This window comes from Haliotis rufescens, unplaced genomic scaffold (genome assembly GCF_023055435.1).
Source record: "Haliotis rufescens isolate VD_foot unplaced genomic scaffold, xgHalRufe1.0.p SCAF_65, whole genome shotgun sequence".
Classification (NCBI taxonomy): domain Eukaryota; kingdom Metazoa; phylum Mollusca; class Gastropoda; order Lepetellida; family Haliotidae; genus Haliotis; species Haliotis rufescens.
Genome location: NW_025964356.1, coordinates 945,576 through 965,789, shown reverse-complemented (window position 1 = coordinate 965,789; position 20,214 = coordinate 945,576). Strand labels below are relative to the sequence as shown.

The following is a 20,214-nucleotide window of genomic DNA, read 5'->3' as shown; positions in this document are numbered from 1 at the left end:
GGGTCAAAGATGAGGGTGAACTCGTCATGTGCCCTGTACACGCACTACGAGTTTTCATCTGTTCAAAGACTAGGTGTGGCACGAGGTAACTGTTGTTCATTGTCGTATCCCAGACATCCACATTCGAAGTCAGTCGCAATACCATATCACTATGGTTTGGCGCAGTCATTCTGCAGGCATACGAAATCGCTAACATTGATTCTGAGAGAGAATATTCCTCACAAGATGACAGCGGTCACCTCAAACATGGCTCTACACAGCAACTGTTCTATCAGAGCAATCATGGAAGGATGTTTATCTAAGAGATGTAGCACTTGAAGACATCGGAGGCATTCATAGCTTTGGCCCTCTGGCAGTAGCCCAGCAGGTGATCCAGCCGCGACGCAATAATCATCTCCTCTTGTCCAGAGCCACTCTTACCCGACTTGTGCAGTGTATTAGGATTAGGGGGATTAAAGCCTTATAGCCTTGGCGCGGGAACTCAGTTTTTAGGGATGAGATTGAACGAGTATAACTGTTCGCTGCTTGTTACGCCGTACGGTTCCCTTGACACACGTGCTGCTTGAAGGGTTTATATATATATTGTGGCCCTGTCTCCAGCAGTGTTTATTTGACACGCTTTTCAATCTTTTTATCTTTGGCTGGGGAACGCAGTTTCTTTCTTCTTTTTTTTTCCCTGGACTTACCGTAATCGACGTAATATGCGCCAGGGCGCTCTCATAATTAGAAAAGGGGGGCGCTTATTAGAATGACATTTTGGTTAAAAAAAAAGAATTGAAAGATTGCAAAATTCATGGTTTGGCAAACGCAGAAAACGACCTGTGTCCGTATTTTATAAATAAATGTCTCATACAAATAATACCATGTGCATTCTTGTACGTATTAATTTAAAAATGAGCATATTTGTGATAACGCAGCGCCACATTTTAATATTATTAAAATAGATCATCAGCGCCATTGTTCGGAAGTACAGGAAGTACCGGTAATCAGCAGGTAAATTTGAAAAATATAATATAAACATGTGCTTTGTGTTTGTGATTTTCAAAAATAGACGTTATTGTGTGTTTGATTATGAATATCCTTTCACATGTTATTTGAAAATTAAAAGCTGTCTGACACCGCCAATGCACAATTTGATTCGACTGTGTCAGCGACACCTCACCTGTGTCATCTCCGCTTGAATTGCCTGGTCACATTTGGAAACAAGACACAAATGTGTATTTATATCTTTTGTACATTAGTCGTTCACTTTCATTATCAATCAGGGGAAGATCGACATTTCATCTTTATCAGAACGGAACAGACATTTAAGTTGGTACTTGATAATCTCTGCAGAGACCTGATGACGTTCTCTTCACTGATTGGCTTAAAGTGAAAATTCCCACGCCTGTCTATCCAATCAGCAAACACCTCAAAACTGAGGGCATTGAATACATTAACAGCTGATTGACAAGCCGAGATGTTTGATAAACAAAAAACAAACACTAACTCAGAAAACTGTATAACTTAATGAAACAACAATGATGCTGCTTTCAACTGCACACACAGAAGAAATACTGCCTTATCTTTGTTGTTTTACGCCGCACTCCGCAATGTTCCAGCAATATGATGGCGGTCTGTTAATAATCGAGTCTGGACCAGACAATCCAATGACATTCATGAGCATCGATCTACGCTACTGGGATATGATGACATGCATCAACCAAGTCAGCCATCCTGACAACATGATCCGGTTAGTCGCCTCTTACGACAAGCATATTTATTTGGCTTTTACGACAAGCGTTAAACATGATAAACGAGAAAACTTCTGAAACTTGAAATAACGAACACAGTCATTCTGGGATATGAATGAATGTCCCATCAATCTGTCACTTGAATTTTCTTTTTAACTTCTCAAGGATAGAGGTTTCAGTGACATGGGGAATCTGGAGACTCATACTCGTCTTGGCTTTCGACATCTTCGTGCACATCCTAAGGGTCACTCCATTCATTAACGGCGTCCAACTCCATGCGTAGATTATCCTGCTTTTGTTGATTGGCTTCAAGCTCCCCAGGTGTCGGCTCATCAAATCCATCAAATGGGTCATCGGAGTTGTTTACGGTTTTCGTGCATGTTGTTTTTCCTCCGCTTTGAAACCCAAACGATTGTGTTATCCCCTGTGGTTGTACCTTCGTTTTCTTGCTTAACAAAATATTATAGTCATTTTTGGTGATGGTTACATTGCTATACGTAGAGGAGGATCACTTTCCATCTCGTTTGACTACTGCGACTCCCGCCTATGTGAGGACCACGCCCCTGTGCACGTGCCCACTCCCTGGCTTCTACAGTAGTCCCGCTTTTAAATGGCCTGTTCATCATGTTGGACTAGGGCCCTTTACTCAACTTGGGAAGTCAAGCCGTCAACTGAGGGTTGCATTCTCCCCCAACAGGCTTGGTACTCGGGTCACCGTTTCTGCGGATACAGCTACACCTCTCCAGCTTTCTAATGACAACCCCTATGACCGAAAACACTACAATTGTCGGCGAGGAAGTGATAGTCAACTGATGATGGATCTTCACTCACAGGAATCATCATCCTTCGCTGGATCGTAACGACCGAGTGATCAAGGGATCGACAGATCGCCATACTTCACCATTATCGACAAGACGCTGTTCTTGGATTGACATTTTCGCCTTCTCTACAGATTGATACCCGAGGGATCTCTACTCGACGTTACACATCGATGCATCGACACATGGACTATCATGTCGACAGTTCACCAGATCGTACCTCGGATCGACAGGACCGCCATCCTTCGTTGAAACATAGACGACCTAGGGATTGACAGATCACCTTAGTTCACCATTATCGACATACTTCACTATTATCGACATGACGCTGATATTGGATGGACAGTCCATCAGATCGTACCTGGGAGGATCGACAGTCTCACCTCTCCTACAGATCGATACCGAGGGATCTCTACTCTACCATACACATCGGTGCATCAACACATCGATAAATCGATACATTGACACATCGTCCGATCAAATACTCGTACGCTAGTACGACTTTACCTGCAGGAAGCCTCGGTGGCTGCGTGGGTTAGATCGCTGACTTCCTGTGCTGGCGATTAGGTCCCTTACTCTGGCAGTGTGGGTTCGAATCCCGGACGGGACTCAACCCCATAAAGTATGAGCATGTACTTTACTGAGAAGATGTTATCCCAGATATAACTTTTGTTATATAAAACAGACGAACGACGGATCATCCTCAGTCATAAGATCGTCATTCTTCCACGGAGTCAATAAACCTCTCTCTCATCGTGCATCGGACTTCTATACGCTAACTTGGACAAGGCCTTCGCTGCATTCCATTGTCTTGATCAAACAATCAAGTGATTGTCATCACTAGCATCTGTCTACGTCTTGGGATACGATGACCTGCACCAACCATATCAGCGAACTTGGCCAACTGGTCTCGTTGGCCTCTTACAGGCATAGTCACCTCATATGGCGAGCTTAAGATACTGATGTTTTTCTCTCTACCGGGATCTTCATGGATCATGTCCACGTGCCTGCCAACCATGCATCGTCTTACGACACTCTCCAATGAGCCAGACTAACATCCTAGTACCAGAACACATCGAGAAAGCACTTCTTGTGAAGGACAGTGGAATCGATTGTGTGCGCAGGAACTTGTTTACACAAGCCGGAATACAACAACCACCTGTTCATGGATGCTTCACTTCAAGGTCGGAGAGCTCACTTCAACTTGGAAGTAACAACAGGCCTATGGTCAGAAGCAGACAGCTCTACCACATCAATTATATGGAATATAAGACTGTAATCCAGACAGTATTTCTTTGGACCAGTGGTGGCACGTGGTCCTGTGCACAGCGCACAGATCACAATCAGGTTCAGTTTAGCAACGTCGTGTCTCGGAGAGTAGTTGGATGGGTGACCACGTTAAGCAGCTTGACTCCTGAGAGATTCTAGGACTTGCCCCACACTGAAGCACATGTACAAAATGTACTTTGTTCGTAATGTGCTTCTTTTCACCCAGCAGTGAGTGGGTACCCGGTAGGATGAGATGGTAATGTGGCTGTTAACCTTCTGGCACCTCACAGGCAGCTTGGGTTGTATACTCCCCGGGGAGATGAGAATGAAAATCGAGTGCTCACTGATCCATTGACCAGGGTAATAATAGTGTAGCGCTATGAGCATCCACTTGGTGAATGGAATCTGACTCATTATAAATGCACTTATTATATAAGACAAAACAGTCAAGAAACCAACGTCTGATGATCGGGACACTCATTTCAACTGTGGCATACATCTTCAAGGCACAATGAAATCAGAGACCCTCCTGCAGTTGACCTTTCACCTTTGGTAGACAAGCTCAACTTACAGATAAAGACAAGACATATACGGGGAGCGGCAAGTGGATTAGCAGACACCTTATCCAGACCAGCCAAACTATCGCCAACAGAATGGAAGCTACGGCCGAAGCATTCCAACAGGCAATAAAAGAAAAGGTTACTAATAACCCCATTTGCATCACATAACATTGTGTCACCAACACCAGACCCACAAACCTGGTCAATCAATGCTCTGACAATATCATGGGAGGACCTAAACACCTTGCGTTTCCCCCACCAGCCTTGATACAAAGGATTCTACAAAGATCCTACACACGAGCTACCTACATCTGCTGTTGGTAGCGCCTTCTGACCGACAAGTAATTGGGTTCCAGACATCGTCGAACTGGCAGGGATTCCACTGCTAAGACTTCCAAACTGGTCATATCTACTGCTACACCCTCACTCCAATCAGGTCAATCCAAGACCAGAATTATACGAACTTCACGTATGGAGTATATCAAGAGCAGTCTCATAAGAGGATTTCCTTAGCCCTTTGTCAATCAATGAGAATCTAGGTTTTCACCAGTTTGCAAGATCCAGAGTTTTCTGCATGCAGCCAAGCTACTATACCACAAGTAGCAGATTACCTATGTCACTGGCTTCTTATGGTTCGACACTTGGCACTTACTCGGCAGCGATCAATTCTGTACCAACTACTCATTAATGGGATAAAACTTGCTATAGCTCCCGAACCGATAGATCTACACAGATCTTTCAGACTGCGAGTAATTCAGACGTTACCATGACTTCAGGTTCCAAGGTTTCCGATGTCGCTGACATTCGGACATTGATTCGCTCATACCACCTTATGGACCTATCTTCCAGACTTGGCCCTCCCGCATGGGATGTCCCTGTATTCCTCCGTCACTTCTCCTGACTGACTATAAACCACTTGTGGATAAAACCTCGAACGTTCATGACGATCTTCCTGCTTGCGTTGGCTCATGCAGCTCTTGTTAGAGGGACTTGTGCTTAGACGTCGGTTGAGTCTCGTTCCAGCGACTTCAATAAGATAGTATTCAAGGACAACCGGATCGTCTTTTCAGCCTCCACCACTCTCATTGATTGAGAGCTGAGGTCATGGAAGACGTCTCACTTTATCCAGCCTGAGCCTACAAGTTCACTTGAAGGCATCTCAGACCATCCGTCGCTGTCGCAAGCATGTTTTCATCAACTTGTCGACGGTTGCAACTTCTGATGTATCTTGAACCACCATCTCCACTGGCTGCGTTCTACTATCCTTGGGGTCTACACCTTTGAGGGACTACCACCCAGCTGCTTCCAATCCTCATGAGACGAGGGCAGTGACTTCCACCTTGGAGTTGCATAGTATTGCACACTTCAGCCATCATGGAGGGATGTTCTGGTGTTCTGATATGGCCTTTGCCTCCTACTTCTTTCGGAATCTCAGTCGCTGACGTCCAAGGTCACAGCAGCCACACAGCGCAGATAAGGAAACCCAGCGGACTACAAGTCCCAAGTCTGGTTTCCTGTATATACTGCAATATTTTCATTTATCGCTTGTTAATCGGGTTTCCCAGACAAGCTCCCAGAGGGAGGGTATATATGCTTGTTTGTTGAGACTTCATTCTACGTCAAAAGAAGTCACCATCCGGTGCGGCCATTTGTTTAAATGGTGTCCCGATCTTCTACCTGCTCACCTCTGTCCTTTGTGCATGTGATGTCTCAGTGGTTGATTGAAGACATGTGTGATTAACGGGTATCGTCAATCGTTCCTCTTCTCGTTCTTACCTTATTCATTCTCTACGTGAGTTTGATGAAGCGATAAAAGAGATGCCAAGCTGGTCCACCTTACGTCCTTGGGAGCATATGTGTGAGGTCTGTCGTGGAGAACCTGCGCTGGGGACGGGGTGTTTGAAACAAAACACCTCCTCCTTTCTGTGAGGGTGAGGTTAGGTCATTACCAAGTAGGTGTCACCTGGCTCATGGTTACGCGGTCGTCCTTGGAACAGTGTCCTGTGTGAAACCATGGAACACATGATTCCCCGATGTCATGATGTATATCTCTTATTAGCACAAAGAGGGTTTTTTGAAGCAACCCGTACACAAGTTTATCACTAATCCTCGTAAAATCCTTTGAATTTTCCTGATTAGTTCCAGTTTCCTCGTGTACGTCTCACGGTTGAAGTCCTTACAGGCTAGGGTATCTGCGCCCCACCATCCAACCGTAGGATAAATGCATAGTGTGCAATAGGATAAGTTTAAAAATTTGTAAATTTTCTAATAAATTGTATATTTATATACTTATCCTATCTCACACGCTAAATGCCCACCCAACCATCCGCACATCACAGTTACACCAGCCTGTACGCTCTAGATTGAGAATGAGGTGCTGGATATGTCAGGTGATCAGGTCGCTGGGGTCATGTCGCACGGGATTTTAGTGGTGCGTGAACCATGATCACAGTGATGTGTGGGATGTGTTTGGGTGAGTGGTGTTTTTGAAGCTGGAAACTTTGTTCTAGGACGTTTCCACACCAAGATCGAAGAATTAGAGGAAATGCATAGTGTGAGATAGGATAAGTATATAAATATACAATTTTCAACATCCAGTGAAGTCTCGTTAATCTGACACTTGTTAATCAGACAATCGAGCTTTATCTGACACTAATGATGTGGACTGATTAAATCAGTGCTTTTTAGATAGGGTCCTGCCATATGAATTGGGGGCCAGTCAGCTCATTCTGTGCTTCCTGTACTGGCGATTAAAAGCACTGGAGGTGCTGAAGGCCTAGGAGCAACCGAAGAAGCCCCCCCATACATGGCGGCAAGCAGGGGAGGATGGTGGGAGAGCATTACGACATGACAATAGAATTGCCAAGGAAGACAAAACAAAATTTGGGGGAGTCAAATAGCCTCGAGGCATGACGTCACTGGGAGCATGCGTAGCTGATAATATAATGTATTGTGGGATATGAAAATAGTAACATGATACACAATAGAAAAAAACATGGCTAATGATATGAATTAAAATGTTAGAAGTGAGGGTAGATAGATGTATGAAATAAGCATGTACATGCTAGTGAAAAGTATAACCATGGGGAGGAAATAACAGTGTATAATAGACTGGATAAAGAAGTACACACATGACTAAGTAGGTAACAATAAATGGCGATATGGCTAGGCCTCATTTTGTCCCTGCACAAACTTATAAATTGCCATTATTTAGACCCATTAATCCAACAGTCTCATACTCCAACTTCGACACACCTAACTTGCAACGAATTACTGAAATCACTCATTAATCAGTCTCTTTAGTCCGACACAGTGACCAGCGTACTCCATGGTCATCTGCCCGCGAGTACACAGACCCATGTTTTGATGCCAGATGAGTCGGCTTGTGGCTGCATATTACAATGGCTGCAGAGAAATTTGGTTTTTCGAGGTTGCATGATTAGAAAACCTATTCAATAACAGGTTTATTTTGAAAGACGATTACAGAGCGTGATATTGCTTGAAATTTATGAAGAGATCTAATTTTGAACATCATTGTGATTTGATTGTACCAGTGACAAAGTTTTGGTTCTGTAAATGTCTTTCATGAAATTGCCAATGCTGAGGAAGTTGTGCAGTATGTTTCTTCTTTTGAGGAAATCATATTTTGTTCAAATCTTTAGAATTTTGTGTTTGCTTTACTCCTTAGTGAATCTTCTTTTTCACAACGTGAGGAGGCACGGGTGGCCCAGTGGTTTAAGGTGCAGCAATTCACTGTGCAGAGTTGCTTCACTTGAGTACACCAGACACCTGGTTCCGGGTAGATTTTGGGAGCTCCCAGAATCTAACCCCCTTTCCCAGAATCTACCCCTCGGGGTATAATCTGGGAGCTCCCAGAATCTACCCCGAGGTATAACCTGGGAGCTCCCAGAATCTACCCCTGGCTATAACAATAATCTAGGAGCTCCATGAATCTACTGCAGCCCTGTTTGATTTAAACATATTTATTTCATGAATGTACATGAAGTTTTCTTTTGGGGGATGCATCTAACTCAGTCTTGATCTCTCCTGGTCAATTGCTGTAACAACATTGTCATCTCATTAAGTTTACATAAATGCCTATTCAGTACACATCTAATTAGTTTTAAAACATGCACTTCCTGTTATTTAAATTGAGAAGACAAAGGTGGGAGCACCAGTTTTTCCAAACAGTATACATTATAATTAAAGAAATCTCACATGTGAGATGAGAATGTGACTCATTTGAATAGGTTATACACATGTATATATATAAATGCAAAGGTACAGATTTCATTCGAGGGCCTATCCCCTAAAGTAAACACATCAAAATTCGCAGATGATGGAGCCATCTGGATCCGCACTAAAAGCATGAACATGGTCCAAAATTTACTCCAAACATCTCTTAATAAAATACAACAATGGGCTGACAAATGGGGCTTCTCCCTTAACTCAGAAAAAAACAACAGGAATAGTATTCAAACATAAAAACCTGAAACCCGCCTCCCCAATCCTCCAGCTAAACAATCAAACAATCAAATTTCAAAAACAAACCAAATTCTTAGGACTTATTTTCGATGAACATCTCACCTGGGATGCTCACATCCAAAACCTAACAACTAAATGCAGTAAAGACCTAAACACCCTAAGATGCCTAACTGGCTCTAACTGGGGAGCATCCAAAGATACCCTCCTCTCTCTCTACATATCACTAATTAGATCAAAACTAGACTACGGCTGCGCCATATACAACACCCTAAACAACTCTCTATCTAAAAAACTTGACTCAATACAATATCAGGCTCTCAAACTAATTACACGCACCCAACATGGCACCTCCTACACCTCACTTCAGGCCTTAACAGGAGAAATGCCACTAAGTCTACGCAGGGAACAGCTAAGCTTAAATTTCTGGGCCGCGTCCCAATCAAACCCTCTCATCCAAAACTTAATAAACCAAAACATCAGCCCCAAAAACCAAGCTCTAGCTCGTAAACACCCCTTACTTACCCCAATATCCCAAAGAATAACAAACTACCTAAATGAACACCAAATTAAAAATCTTAAACAAAACTGCAAACAATCAAATATCTTCACCCCTAAACTTAAAGGGGCACTGATCTAACGCAATTCCCCGGGACTGGTTGTTGCCTTTGTTATTGTTTTTTCCCAGTGAATACCCGGATGTATAGCAGAAATCTAGACTAGTTCGCGACCTCTGCTGCGCCATTCGTAAGCGCATTAGTCACTTTTATGGGTAGTAATAAGGGCGTATGGTCACATTGATCAACAAAATGAAATACAGTTTTCGAGATAATAAAGAAATGTAGGTATCTTTGTGAGTAGCATCGGTAATGGTGACGAAGTTTTGATAAGTCACTTGCTTGGTAATTTTGCGATTTTCGTTTACACTATTTTGACTTGCAACACAAAGTATATATTTCACCTGAGCATATGCTTTTTTTATAGTGTGTATATTTTTTTACTGTCAAATGTGTAACAAATTTATTAAACGTCTAAATATTCAGTTATTTTACAAAGTGACTGAAAAACATTTCCATCTGTATTATTATGACAACGAATTCCAAACATTTTGATGTTTAATGTCATCACAAGAGACTGAAAATGTAACGTTGAAAAGTACATTTCTAAGTTGTTTGGCTTTTAATCCTACATAATAATCTGTTGTGATGTTTGTAGGCCCTTTTGATCGTCTTGATCAATCTGGACAGATTTTTTAGTCAAAATGACTGAAATATTTACACATTTTATAAATTGCCTGAGAGAATAACATTTTACAAATTGACGGTAATATATACATGCTTACAAAGGAAAAGACCTGTGACAACAACGTCTATCGCGCATTGAAGAATTTCCCAACCAAGACGTAGAGAAACAAGAACGAATCGGTTCAAATGAAGGAAAACAAAATGCAGATATCATAATTACAACCTACCAAATTTATGTGTATAAGTTTTAGGCAGCTTCCTTGTTCGAGGAATGTATCCGTGAATATCCACACAAAGGAACAATATCCCACTCGTCTGCAGCTGTACAAAGAAACTTATTCGATGTCACGTGTCTCAGTAACAATCAAATATTTTAAAAGATATATATCGTTTCGGGATATCATAACCCGTGTTCGTTTCTCAACTGATCGCTTGGATTGTTTCAGGTGTTTTACATAGGTGTCAAGTCTCAAAGGTCGGCTGAGAAAGCCCACGTGACAGCTATTTTCATAGCGTCCACGGTTCCTAAAATTTCCATTGAGTTATAGATAACAATGATCAATCAATCAACGTATTATCAGTTAACCCTTTGAACAAAGTATGTTGTTTTTACATCGGCACTTCGCGCCATGATATGAGTGTATTCCCTTTGTTTTAGTAAACCTAGACATGTAAACACTCACTCTTGACATATCCACTGTGCAAGATAACAGTGATTAATCAATCAACGTATTTTCTGTTAATCCTTTGATGACTAGGAACGATCCGTTGATTTACAAAAAAAGTAAATCAACTGATCATTCATCTCTTGCTGGGCTGCCACGTGCATATTACATAACACACATTTCACCTCACTTCAAACCTGGATTTAGATTGAATAATTACCCCAGACACAATAAATGCCAAATGGGAACCTTTGTCAGGTAATATAAGTGGTGCTACCACTAATTGTACCTGTAATAAATTCATTAACTGAGCATCAAGTGAAAGACGACAAATACACAAGTGTAGGGTTATACGAGAAAACGTGGATGACAACAGGGGAGTAGTAATCGTATTATTGACGCAAGCCGAAATCCGAAAATGCTTTCACTGCATGGATACTGTTTTTAGTATTAAACTATAACCATCTGGGGTATTTCCAAATGACGACATCCGATGAGCTCACTTGTTCTTTTTGTCTGTTTGTTTAGGCTGAAGAAATGAATTAACATGCGCCCTTTGTCGAAATCTTTATAGATCACAGTTAACCAATCAGTGTTCAAAAATGCGTAAAACAAATAGTGCCTCCAGCCCCCAAGTTTATTTAGCTGTCCTTGCAGACGGTACCCCAGTCTCTGGTCACGCTCAGTTGCGTTGCGTATCATCCGGGTACTCACGGGGGAAAAACAATAACAAAGGCAACAACCAGTCCGTTAGATCAGTGCCCCTTTAAAATACCCAAAATAGACACAACACTAGCTAGCCAAATAAATAAACAAACCGACCCAAACATAGCAAAAACTACCACACTAGCATACATACACGATAATTGGCCAAATTGGTGTCACATTTACACGGACGGATCCTCAGATCCGACCTCCAAACACACAGGTTTCGGAGTCCATACCACACAACCAACTAAAACCACACAATCCTTCCGACTCCCAAACAACCAATCAATATTCACGGCAGAACTAATGGGCATGGCCTCAGCCCTCCATAATCAAGAATCCAAAAAACACAAAAAAATCCTAATACTTACCGACTCCCTAAGTGGACTGCAAGCCCTCCAAAACAAAAATACCAAAAACCGACCTAAATTAATAAATCAAATACTTAAAAGCTCCAACGACCTAACTAAAGCAGGCAAACAAATAACCTTCTTGTGGATACCCGCCCACGTAGGAATATACGGTAATGAAAACGCCGATAAAGCAGCTAAACTATCCCTCAAAATCCCAGAAATAAGCTTAAACTTACCCATCTCAAAATCAGAAATTAAAAGTGTAAACAAGCAAAAAATCACAAAAAAATGGCATAACCTATATCTAAACTCAAATAGCCAAATCAAAAAAGTACTCGGCAAACTACTAACCAAACCAAAAATTCTCCATCCATCCAAAAAAATCGACAGAGTAATCACTAAACTCCAAACAGGACACACCAACCTAAATAACCACCTAAAAAAAATTAAAAAACACACTACAGGTAACTGCCCACACTGCAAACAACCAGAAACCCCAGAACACGCACTCATCCACTGCACACACTACCTAACACATCGAACCGCATTACAAACCACCCTCAATCTAAACAAGGCTCTAACTCTAGAAGCAATCCCTCTCCAATCTCCTACTCCTATTAATCTTTCTCTCAGCACTCCACACCTCCAATCTAAACTCAGCTGGGAGGTTCATTCAGACTCATGGGGCAGTGATCACCTGCCCATCAAAATCTCTACAACCTTAACCACTCCCAGCTCACACTCCTCACCCTCCCCATCCCACCCCCCTTCAGACCACCCCTCCCAGAAACCTACTTTCAACTTTAAAAAAGCAGATTGGAACAAATTTAAAATTCTGTGCAACCAAACAGACATCCACGACATACACAATCAAGACAATGACTTATTTAATACAAACTTCACCCACTCCCTACACAAAATAGCAACCCAATGTATCCCTACCATCAAAACATCACCAAACCACACACCTGTCCCCTGGTGGAGCTCTGACATTCAAAATTCAAGAAAACAAAGGAAAAAAGCACTTAACAAGGCTAAGCGGGATAAGACAAAAATCCCCTTAGCCAAAGCTCTTAGAAACTCTACAAAACAACTAATAAGAGCGGCCAAAAGAAACCATTGGACAAAATTTACAAGTACCTTGAAAATGGGGTAACAAAACACCACAATTTTATGGAAAAAACTTAAAGCAATAAAAGGTAACTCTAAAGCCCACTCAGCCCCCACTTTTCCTAACTTAGATACAGATAAAGAAAAGGCTAATGCCGTGGCCGCTCATTTCTCGGCAACAAGTAGCTCCACCAACCACACACCAAACATGCAAAACATAATCAAAAACCACCCCACCTACACACAAAGGCCCCCCCTCACTCATAAGGCATACAACAAAATCATCAATCTACAAAAATTACAAACAGCAATCTACAGTAAAAACACAGCCCCAGCCACAGGACCAGACCAGACAATATCAGCTATGTCATTCTCAACCACCTCCCATTAAAATTACAAAAACTACTCTTACAACTCTATAATCAAATTTGGACTTCTGGCACTATACCCAACTCCTGGAAAACAGCACAGGTGGTACCGGTCCTCAAACCAGGGAAACCCTCACGTGATCCGGATTCCTATAGGCCCATCTCCCTTACATCCCATATTTGTAAAATCATGGAATCCATCATTAATAATAGATTAAAATTCCAAATTTCATCCCAAAACCTTCTAAAAGATGACCAGAGCGGCTTCAGGTCAAACCGCCAAACACTAGACCACATTCTACATTTGGAACACGACGTTAAAACAGCACTCGCCCAGAAACAATACACCCTGGCCATTTTCATTGATTTTAGTAAAGCTTTCGATATGGTTTGGCATAACGGCCTGATCCAAAAACTTAAAGAAAAAGCCCTAGATGGTAGGATTCTAAATTTCATCCACTCTTTCTTAACTGACAGAAATATCACAATAAAAACTAACAACTCATCATCTGATCTACATCCTTTAGAAAATGGCACCCCACAGGGAAGCATCATCTCCCCAACTCTATTTAACTTCATGATAGACGACATATTCCCGCCTAACCTTAATAATGTCACCACTGCCAAATTTGCTGATGACATCTCCTTTTGGACGTCGTCTACATCAATAAAACAAATTAAAAAAAGAATCCAACCCCTCCTAGATCATATTCAAAAATGGGCTTCCCAGTGGGGATTCAAAATCAATACACAGAAAACCATAGGCTTACTTTTCAAAAAGAAACGCATGCAAAATTATACACCCGAACTCACTCTTAATAAAGAACCCATCATATTCAAAAACCAAGCAAAATTTCTAGGAGTCACTTTCGACCAACAATTAACATGGGCCCCCCATATTCATAACTTGGTCTCATCATGTCAAAAAGATTTAAATCTAATGAGAGCCATAAGCGGCTCTGATTGCGGTGCTGACAAACAAACTCTACTCAACATATACAAATCACTTATACTTTCCAAAATTGACTACGCCGCCCCGGTTCTCCACTCCATTACAGATAAGCTAAACCAAAAACGTATATCTATCCAGTACAAGGCTTTAAAAATAGCCCTGGGGACCAGAACCGGTACCTCCCTCAACTCACTACTATTAATTTCTGGAAATACATCAATTAAGCTTAGACGCGACCAAACCACTCTAAATTACTGGGCTGGGGCCCAACACAACCCCATATACAAACAAATCACAGACAAATACACAAATCTCAGACCTGCTACACTCAAAAAGTTTAAAAACAACCATAACCTAGCTCCATTTCTAACTCACCTCTACAAACTCATTAAAACACACAAACTTGAAAATATCAAACATTCACCCCCCTGCCACACCTACATTAACGAAAAACCAGCCCCCAACACTGACTGCTCACTACACAAACTCTTCACCTCCCAACCCGACTTAACCAAACCAGAAAAACTGCAAAAAACAAACCAATATATACATCAAAACTGGCCTCACCATACACATATCTACACTCACGCCTTATAAAACAACTACAATATCACAGGCCTAGGAATCCAAGTCACCCAACCAGTCTCAATCACCACAAACTTCCACTATACAAACTATACACACACTACTACTGCAGAACTACTCGCCATACAATGTGCATATCACTATATCAAACAATCCAAGTACACTAACTTTCTAATTATCTCTGACTCATTAGGCTCATTAACCCGAATCCAAAACAAAACATCTAAATCACGTCAAGACATCATAAGCAATATTATAGATAAACATAACAACATCACAGCAACAAACAAAACAATATCACTACTTTGGGCACCTGCACACATAGGAATACACAGCAATAACTTAGCAGACACAGCAGCGAAATTAGCTACCACACACCCATCACCCTGCATTAACTTCAACACATGTAAGGCCGAAGTCAAATCAATAATCAGGAAAAACATTAAGCGTCAAAATTTTCAAACCAATATTCAAAATTCTAAGTCCACATGGATAAAATCTCTCTTCATTAAACCGGTCACTAAATGCCGCAACTTTACTAAGTCAATAATCACGGACAAAATCATTAACAGAATGCTCAGCGGCCAAATCAATCTAAATGAAATACTTCACAAACAGAACAGACACCCACACCCAAACTGCACTCACTGCAATACACCTGAAAACCTTGACCATATATTTAACCACTGCAAACAACACAAACATCAACAAGCTCAGCTATTTAACTCCCTCCCCCCACAGTACAGAAACAATATTGGTCTACTTCTCAACCCGACCATAAATCCCTCTAAATATACCCATATAGCTAAATTCCTAAAATCAACAAATCTTATAAATAGACTTTAGATATATCCCAAACAAATCTCAGCTAGAAACCTTCATCTACAAAATTACCATTCTTGCAATTTAGGATCGGGATCCAAATTCCTAGCGCGGATTGCCTTCTCCGACGTCCGCGCGACAAAATTCTCCCATATCCAGTCACACAGAACCATGTTCACTTATCCAGCCACCTATCCCAGCGCGGATTGTCCCCTCCGACGTCCGCGCACCAATTTCTCCCATAACCAGCCACGCAGAAACATGTTCATTTAGCCAGCCACCTACCCAAGCCAAGCCAACTCGTCCACGACTCTCACCCCCTCTACTCCCGCCTGACCCCCCCCCATAGCCAAGAGTCCAATTTTTATTAAATTAGGTTACCTCCCATACCTTTACCTTTATTTTTATTATTGCTGAACAGTTATATTAACACACTAGCACATCAGCTTAACTGATCAGTTCCATTTCTTGTCCCTCCCACTAGGTACTTATGGTAGATTAAGTTTCTCACAGTTTCATACGTAGCCACTAAACTTTCTTATCCCTCTTCACCACCTTTACTGTTTTCCTTTCTTCTTTTCACCTTTAATTTACATTTTTTTGGGCCAGACGATTATATTATTATTCCCCAGTATTGTATTATTTATCTTAAAACCCGTCTGGCCCCGACTGCGAAATAGCCGACGGCTGAAGCGGTCGTAAAATCTCTCAAATCTCTCTCTCTCTCAGATTTCATCCACTTTGAATTATGGATGATCAAGTTTATGACGACGTCATGAGGTATCTGACCACAGCTATCCAGAGGAAATCTACAAGCTCAAGGGTGATCTTCGTACCACACCACACCAGGTTTATGAGTTCTACCAGCCGTACCAGTCCCATCAAGTCCAAGAACCCCAGCACCACAACCAGGAACATCCCCAAGAGGCCACATTACAGCTTCCAGCCAATGACCATTCAAAGAAGAAGAGAACTTTCTCAACAGTTACATTTACCTTCATTTAAGTCTGTTTATTATGGAAGAGAGAAAGAATTTAAGGCACCAAAAAGACAACACAAGACCAAGGGTGATGGCAACTGCTTCTTCCGTGCCATTAGTTATTTCCTAACTGGTCAGGAGACATCCCACTTACACCTGAGAGATGATGTTGTACAACACATGAGTGAGATGGGGAAAAGCTGGAAAACTACCTTCAGCAGAATGTGACGAAATACTTAAATTCGTCAAGAATGGCCGAAAATGGTGTCTGGGCAGGGATGCAGAGATTATGGCCACTGCTTTTCTTCTGCAAACTGACATTGTTGTCTATACGCATTATTGAAAGGAGCTGAAATGGCAATGCTACCCAGCATCATTCACACTTGAGAAGCTGTCCATTGGTGCAGTGTATCTGACCAACCTCCATGAACACTTTGACGTTGTAATAAATGTCCAGTAACATTGAAATAATTCAAGGAATCAATGGATATTGGTTTTCAGAATAAATTGCTCTCATATTTTATGTTATTTTTCTCTATTTGTTATTGATAATAATATAAAAACTCTGACTAAAACAATGACAATTGCTTCGTGAAATTTATTACACCCATCTGGCTATATTTAGAAGAATTAGAATGTAAATGGACAAATAATTAGATGGTTTTAATGATGTGATGTCTTCTATAGTCAGAATATATTCTTTATACTGTGATACATGCCTCCCCAAACAAAGGTACTTACAGACACAAGTTGTTTTCAAAATGATTTTATATGCAATCAAAAGTAGGTAGGTCTATTCACAAAGCATATTAAAGCTTATTCAATAACATAAGTGTAAGACATTTCCTCACACAATTCTCAACACCAACTTTCGAACTTACAAATTGATGATGACTACAATGAGTTAAAGTCAATGTGATTTGTAAGATATTTTATAGTTTAAACAATATTTATTTTTTCTTTGCATGTATAAAACAACATTTTGAATATTTGAATTTGATAACAATTTATTACCGGTATTATCGGCACCATTTTTGGAAATCCCAGATTATATCCCCTGGGGGTAGATTCTGGGATATGAATGTTTTAAAACTAATTAGATGTGTACTGAATAGGCATTTATGTAAACTTAATGTTGTTACAGCAATTGACCAGGAGAGATCAAGACTGAGTTAGATGCATACCCCAAAAGAAAACTTCAAGTACATTCATGAAATAATGTTTAAATGTTTAAATCAAACAGGGCTGCAGTAGATTCTTGGAGCTCCTAGATTATAGCTACATGTATAACCCGGGGTAGATTCTGGGAGGAGCTCCCAGATTATACCCCGGGGTAGATTCTGGGAATTCCCAGATTATACCCCCTGGGGGTAGATTCTGGGAAAGGGGGGTAGATTCTGGGAAGTCCCCAAAATCTAACCGGGTATACTCTGAAGGGGGGTAGATTTTGGCACCTTACACCCACCCGGTTCACCCTGATAAGTTTTCTCCGTTCATCCTGATTATTTTTCGAGGTATGTCAGCACCATACCCATGCTTGTGGGTTTCACAACTTCAGGCTTTCCTCCCTCCCACATTAAGCTGACTCGCTGTAACATAACTGGAATACTGTTCAAAGCCGTGTTAACCAAAGACACTCACTTTTACAGTGACCTTAAGGATCAACTATTTCAAATATTCTGGAGCTCTTAGTGATGAAACTTATAAATGTGTTGATGCCTTAAGTTTCTAATTGTGTTGATGTGTTAAGTTTAGAGAATATTACATTGAGATCATACTGCCTATTCAGATCAAGCGCTAGGGTTGAACAGCTGGTATCTTTTTGGCTAAAGATTTCACAACATGATACGTCAGATCAATTTGAAGGCAACTGGAGAGCAATAGTGCTTTGGCGTAATTTGTATGTTTGCCTATGCAGTTTTGACATGTAACCTTGTGGCCCTCTACGTAGGCAGTCCAAACTTTGACCATTGTACTTGTATCTTGCAAAAGTACTTTTTATGTATTTCTGAAATAATGCATGAAAAGTTGTTTCAGGTACGGATTTGTGACATTTCACAATGAAAAAGATGCAAAGTCAAGCTTAGCCAAGGCGATAGAATTGACGATTGGAGGACATGTTATCAAAGTGGTATATGCGAACAAGAAAAAGGAGGTGGCTGCAATGAAGAGGAAAGCAGACAGAAGAGGCGACGATGGTTTGTGCAACTCAAAATTTTATTTACCATAGTATGCATAGGGGAAATGTACTTCTTTTGGACTGAAACAAAAACTCTCAAAGAAATCTGATTTTAGCTCACCTGGCCTGAAAGAACAAAAAAAGATACCAGTAAATGGCGAACGTAGTTTAATATATGTAGACAATTCTTCGCAACCAAAATTTGATATCCAAAAATGGCTAAGATAGCGTACTGAATTATCTGTAGAGAAAATTCACAGAAGGTTTGGAAGCATTTCACCCAGTTGGTTCAGAGCAGGAGGTTCATGTTTTGGAAACATGTTCCCCCAAAAAGGAAAATGCAGTGTGAAAATCTTGAATCCAATATGACTGCAAAATCAAGCACTTAAAGCAGCAGACGCATGTTAGGTTTGACGGTAATTGGAACAGCACCCAATATTTTTCAGCTAACCAAATATGACACTGTATACGGCAACTAAAGACACCATAACAAATATTATTTTGCCTCAAAGTGAGATTGACCAATCAGGCAGCCAAACTACTAACCACATATAAGCCTGTATACTGTAAGTAAGAATCTAAGATGGTTGTTACTGACCTAATATGAGACCATATACCGTCAGTAACAGCCATTTTGGATTTTCCAACACCCACCTCACATATTTCACATGAAAATTCTGGTACAGAAATTCATTATTCAACACTGTTTTGTGTTTAAATATCATTAATTGTGATGTGTAAAGACATATTTTTTTTAAAGAAACCATGTTCGTGAATTTGTTAATATAATTATGCAGAAGAAAAGCTCAACAGAGATCACTGATTTACAGATAGAAACGTCACTGAATATAATATAGGATGACGTCACAAACAAGAAACGTGACGCCAATGACGTCACGTAGCAAAAGAATGGATAGCAGCCCATTGTTAGGAAAAGCGTACTGCTATGAAGTTACAGTGGCCTGTAGATCTCTGATAAGATGCATGCATTTTATGATAATTCTATCCATTTTAGCTAAAATACTTACATAAACATTCTAAACTGATGTTTCAAATTCCCTCATAAACAAATTATTAATGCTTTTCTTTTTTCTCTTTACACCAACAGATATCTGCATTGCACAATGACTGTTATTATTTTATTTGATATCTTTGTATACTTGTGCATGTGTACTGGTATTAGATTACACATGCATGACTTTTTGGCAGTCATTATCTGTTACTGAACTGCAAGTTATGTCAGTATAGATTAGTAACATGAAAATGGACTCTAGTATTCTTTGAAGAACCAATCAATTCATTGTGGAATTTTTTTTATTTACTTACATAAGTTACTTTGATCAAAATAGATCCAAATTAAAATGATGAGAGTAAATTAAGAAATCTA

General features: G+C 40.7%; 1 protein-coding gene across 3 annotated transcripts in view; it reads left to right on the top strand.

Moving 5' to 3' along the window:
- The window catches only part of LOC124115528 (nucleolin-like), a 411,866-nt gene that overhangs the window by 374,895 nt on the left and 16,757 nt on the right, over positions 1 to 20,214 (top strand). For 2 of the 3 annotated variants that reach the window (XM_046476554.2, XM_046476552.2), the window contains one exon: positions 18,677 to 18,846. In XM_046476554.2, the coding sequence (XP_046332510.1) occupies positions 18,677 to 18,846 (170 nt within the window). The remainder of the gene's footprint in view (positions 1 to 18,676; positions 18,847 to 20,214) is intronic. The other variant, XM_046476553.2, reaches the window with a different exon arrangement.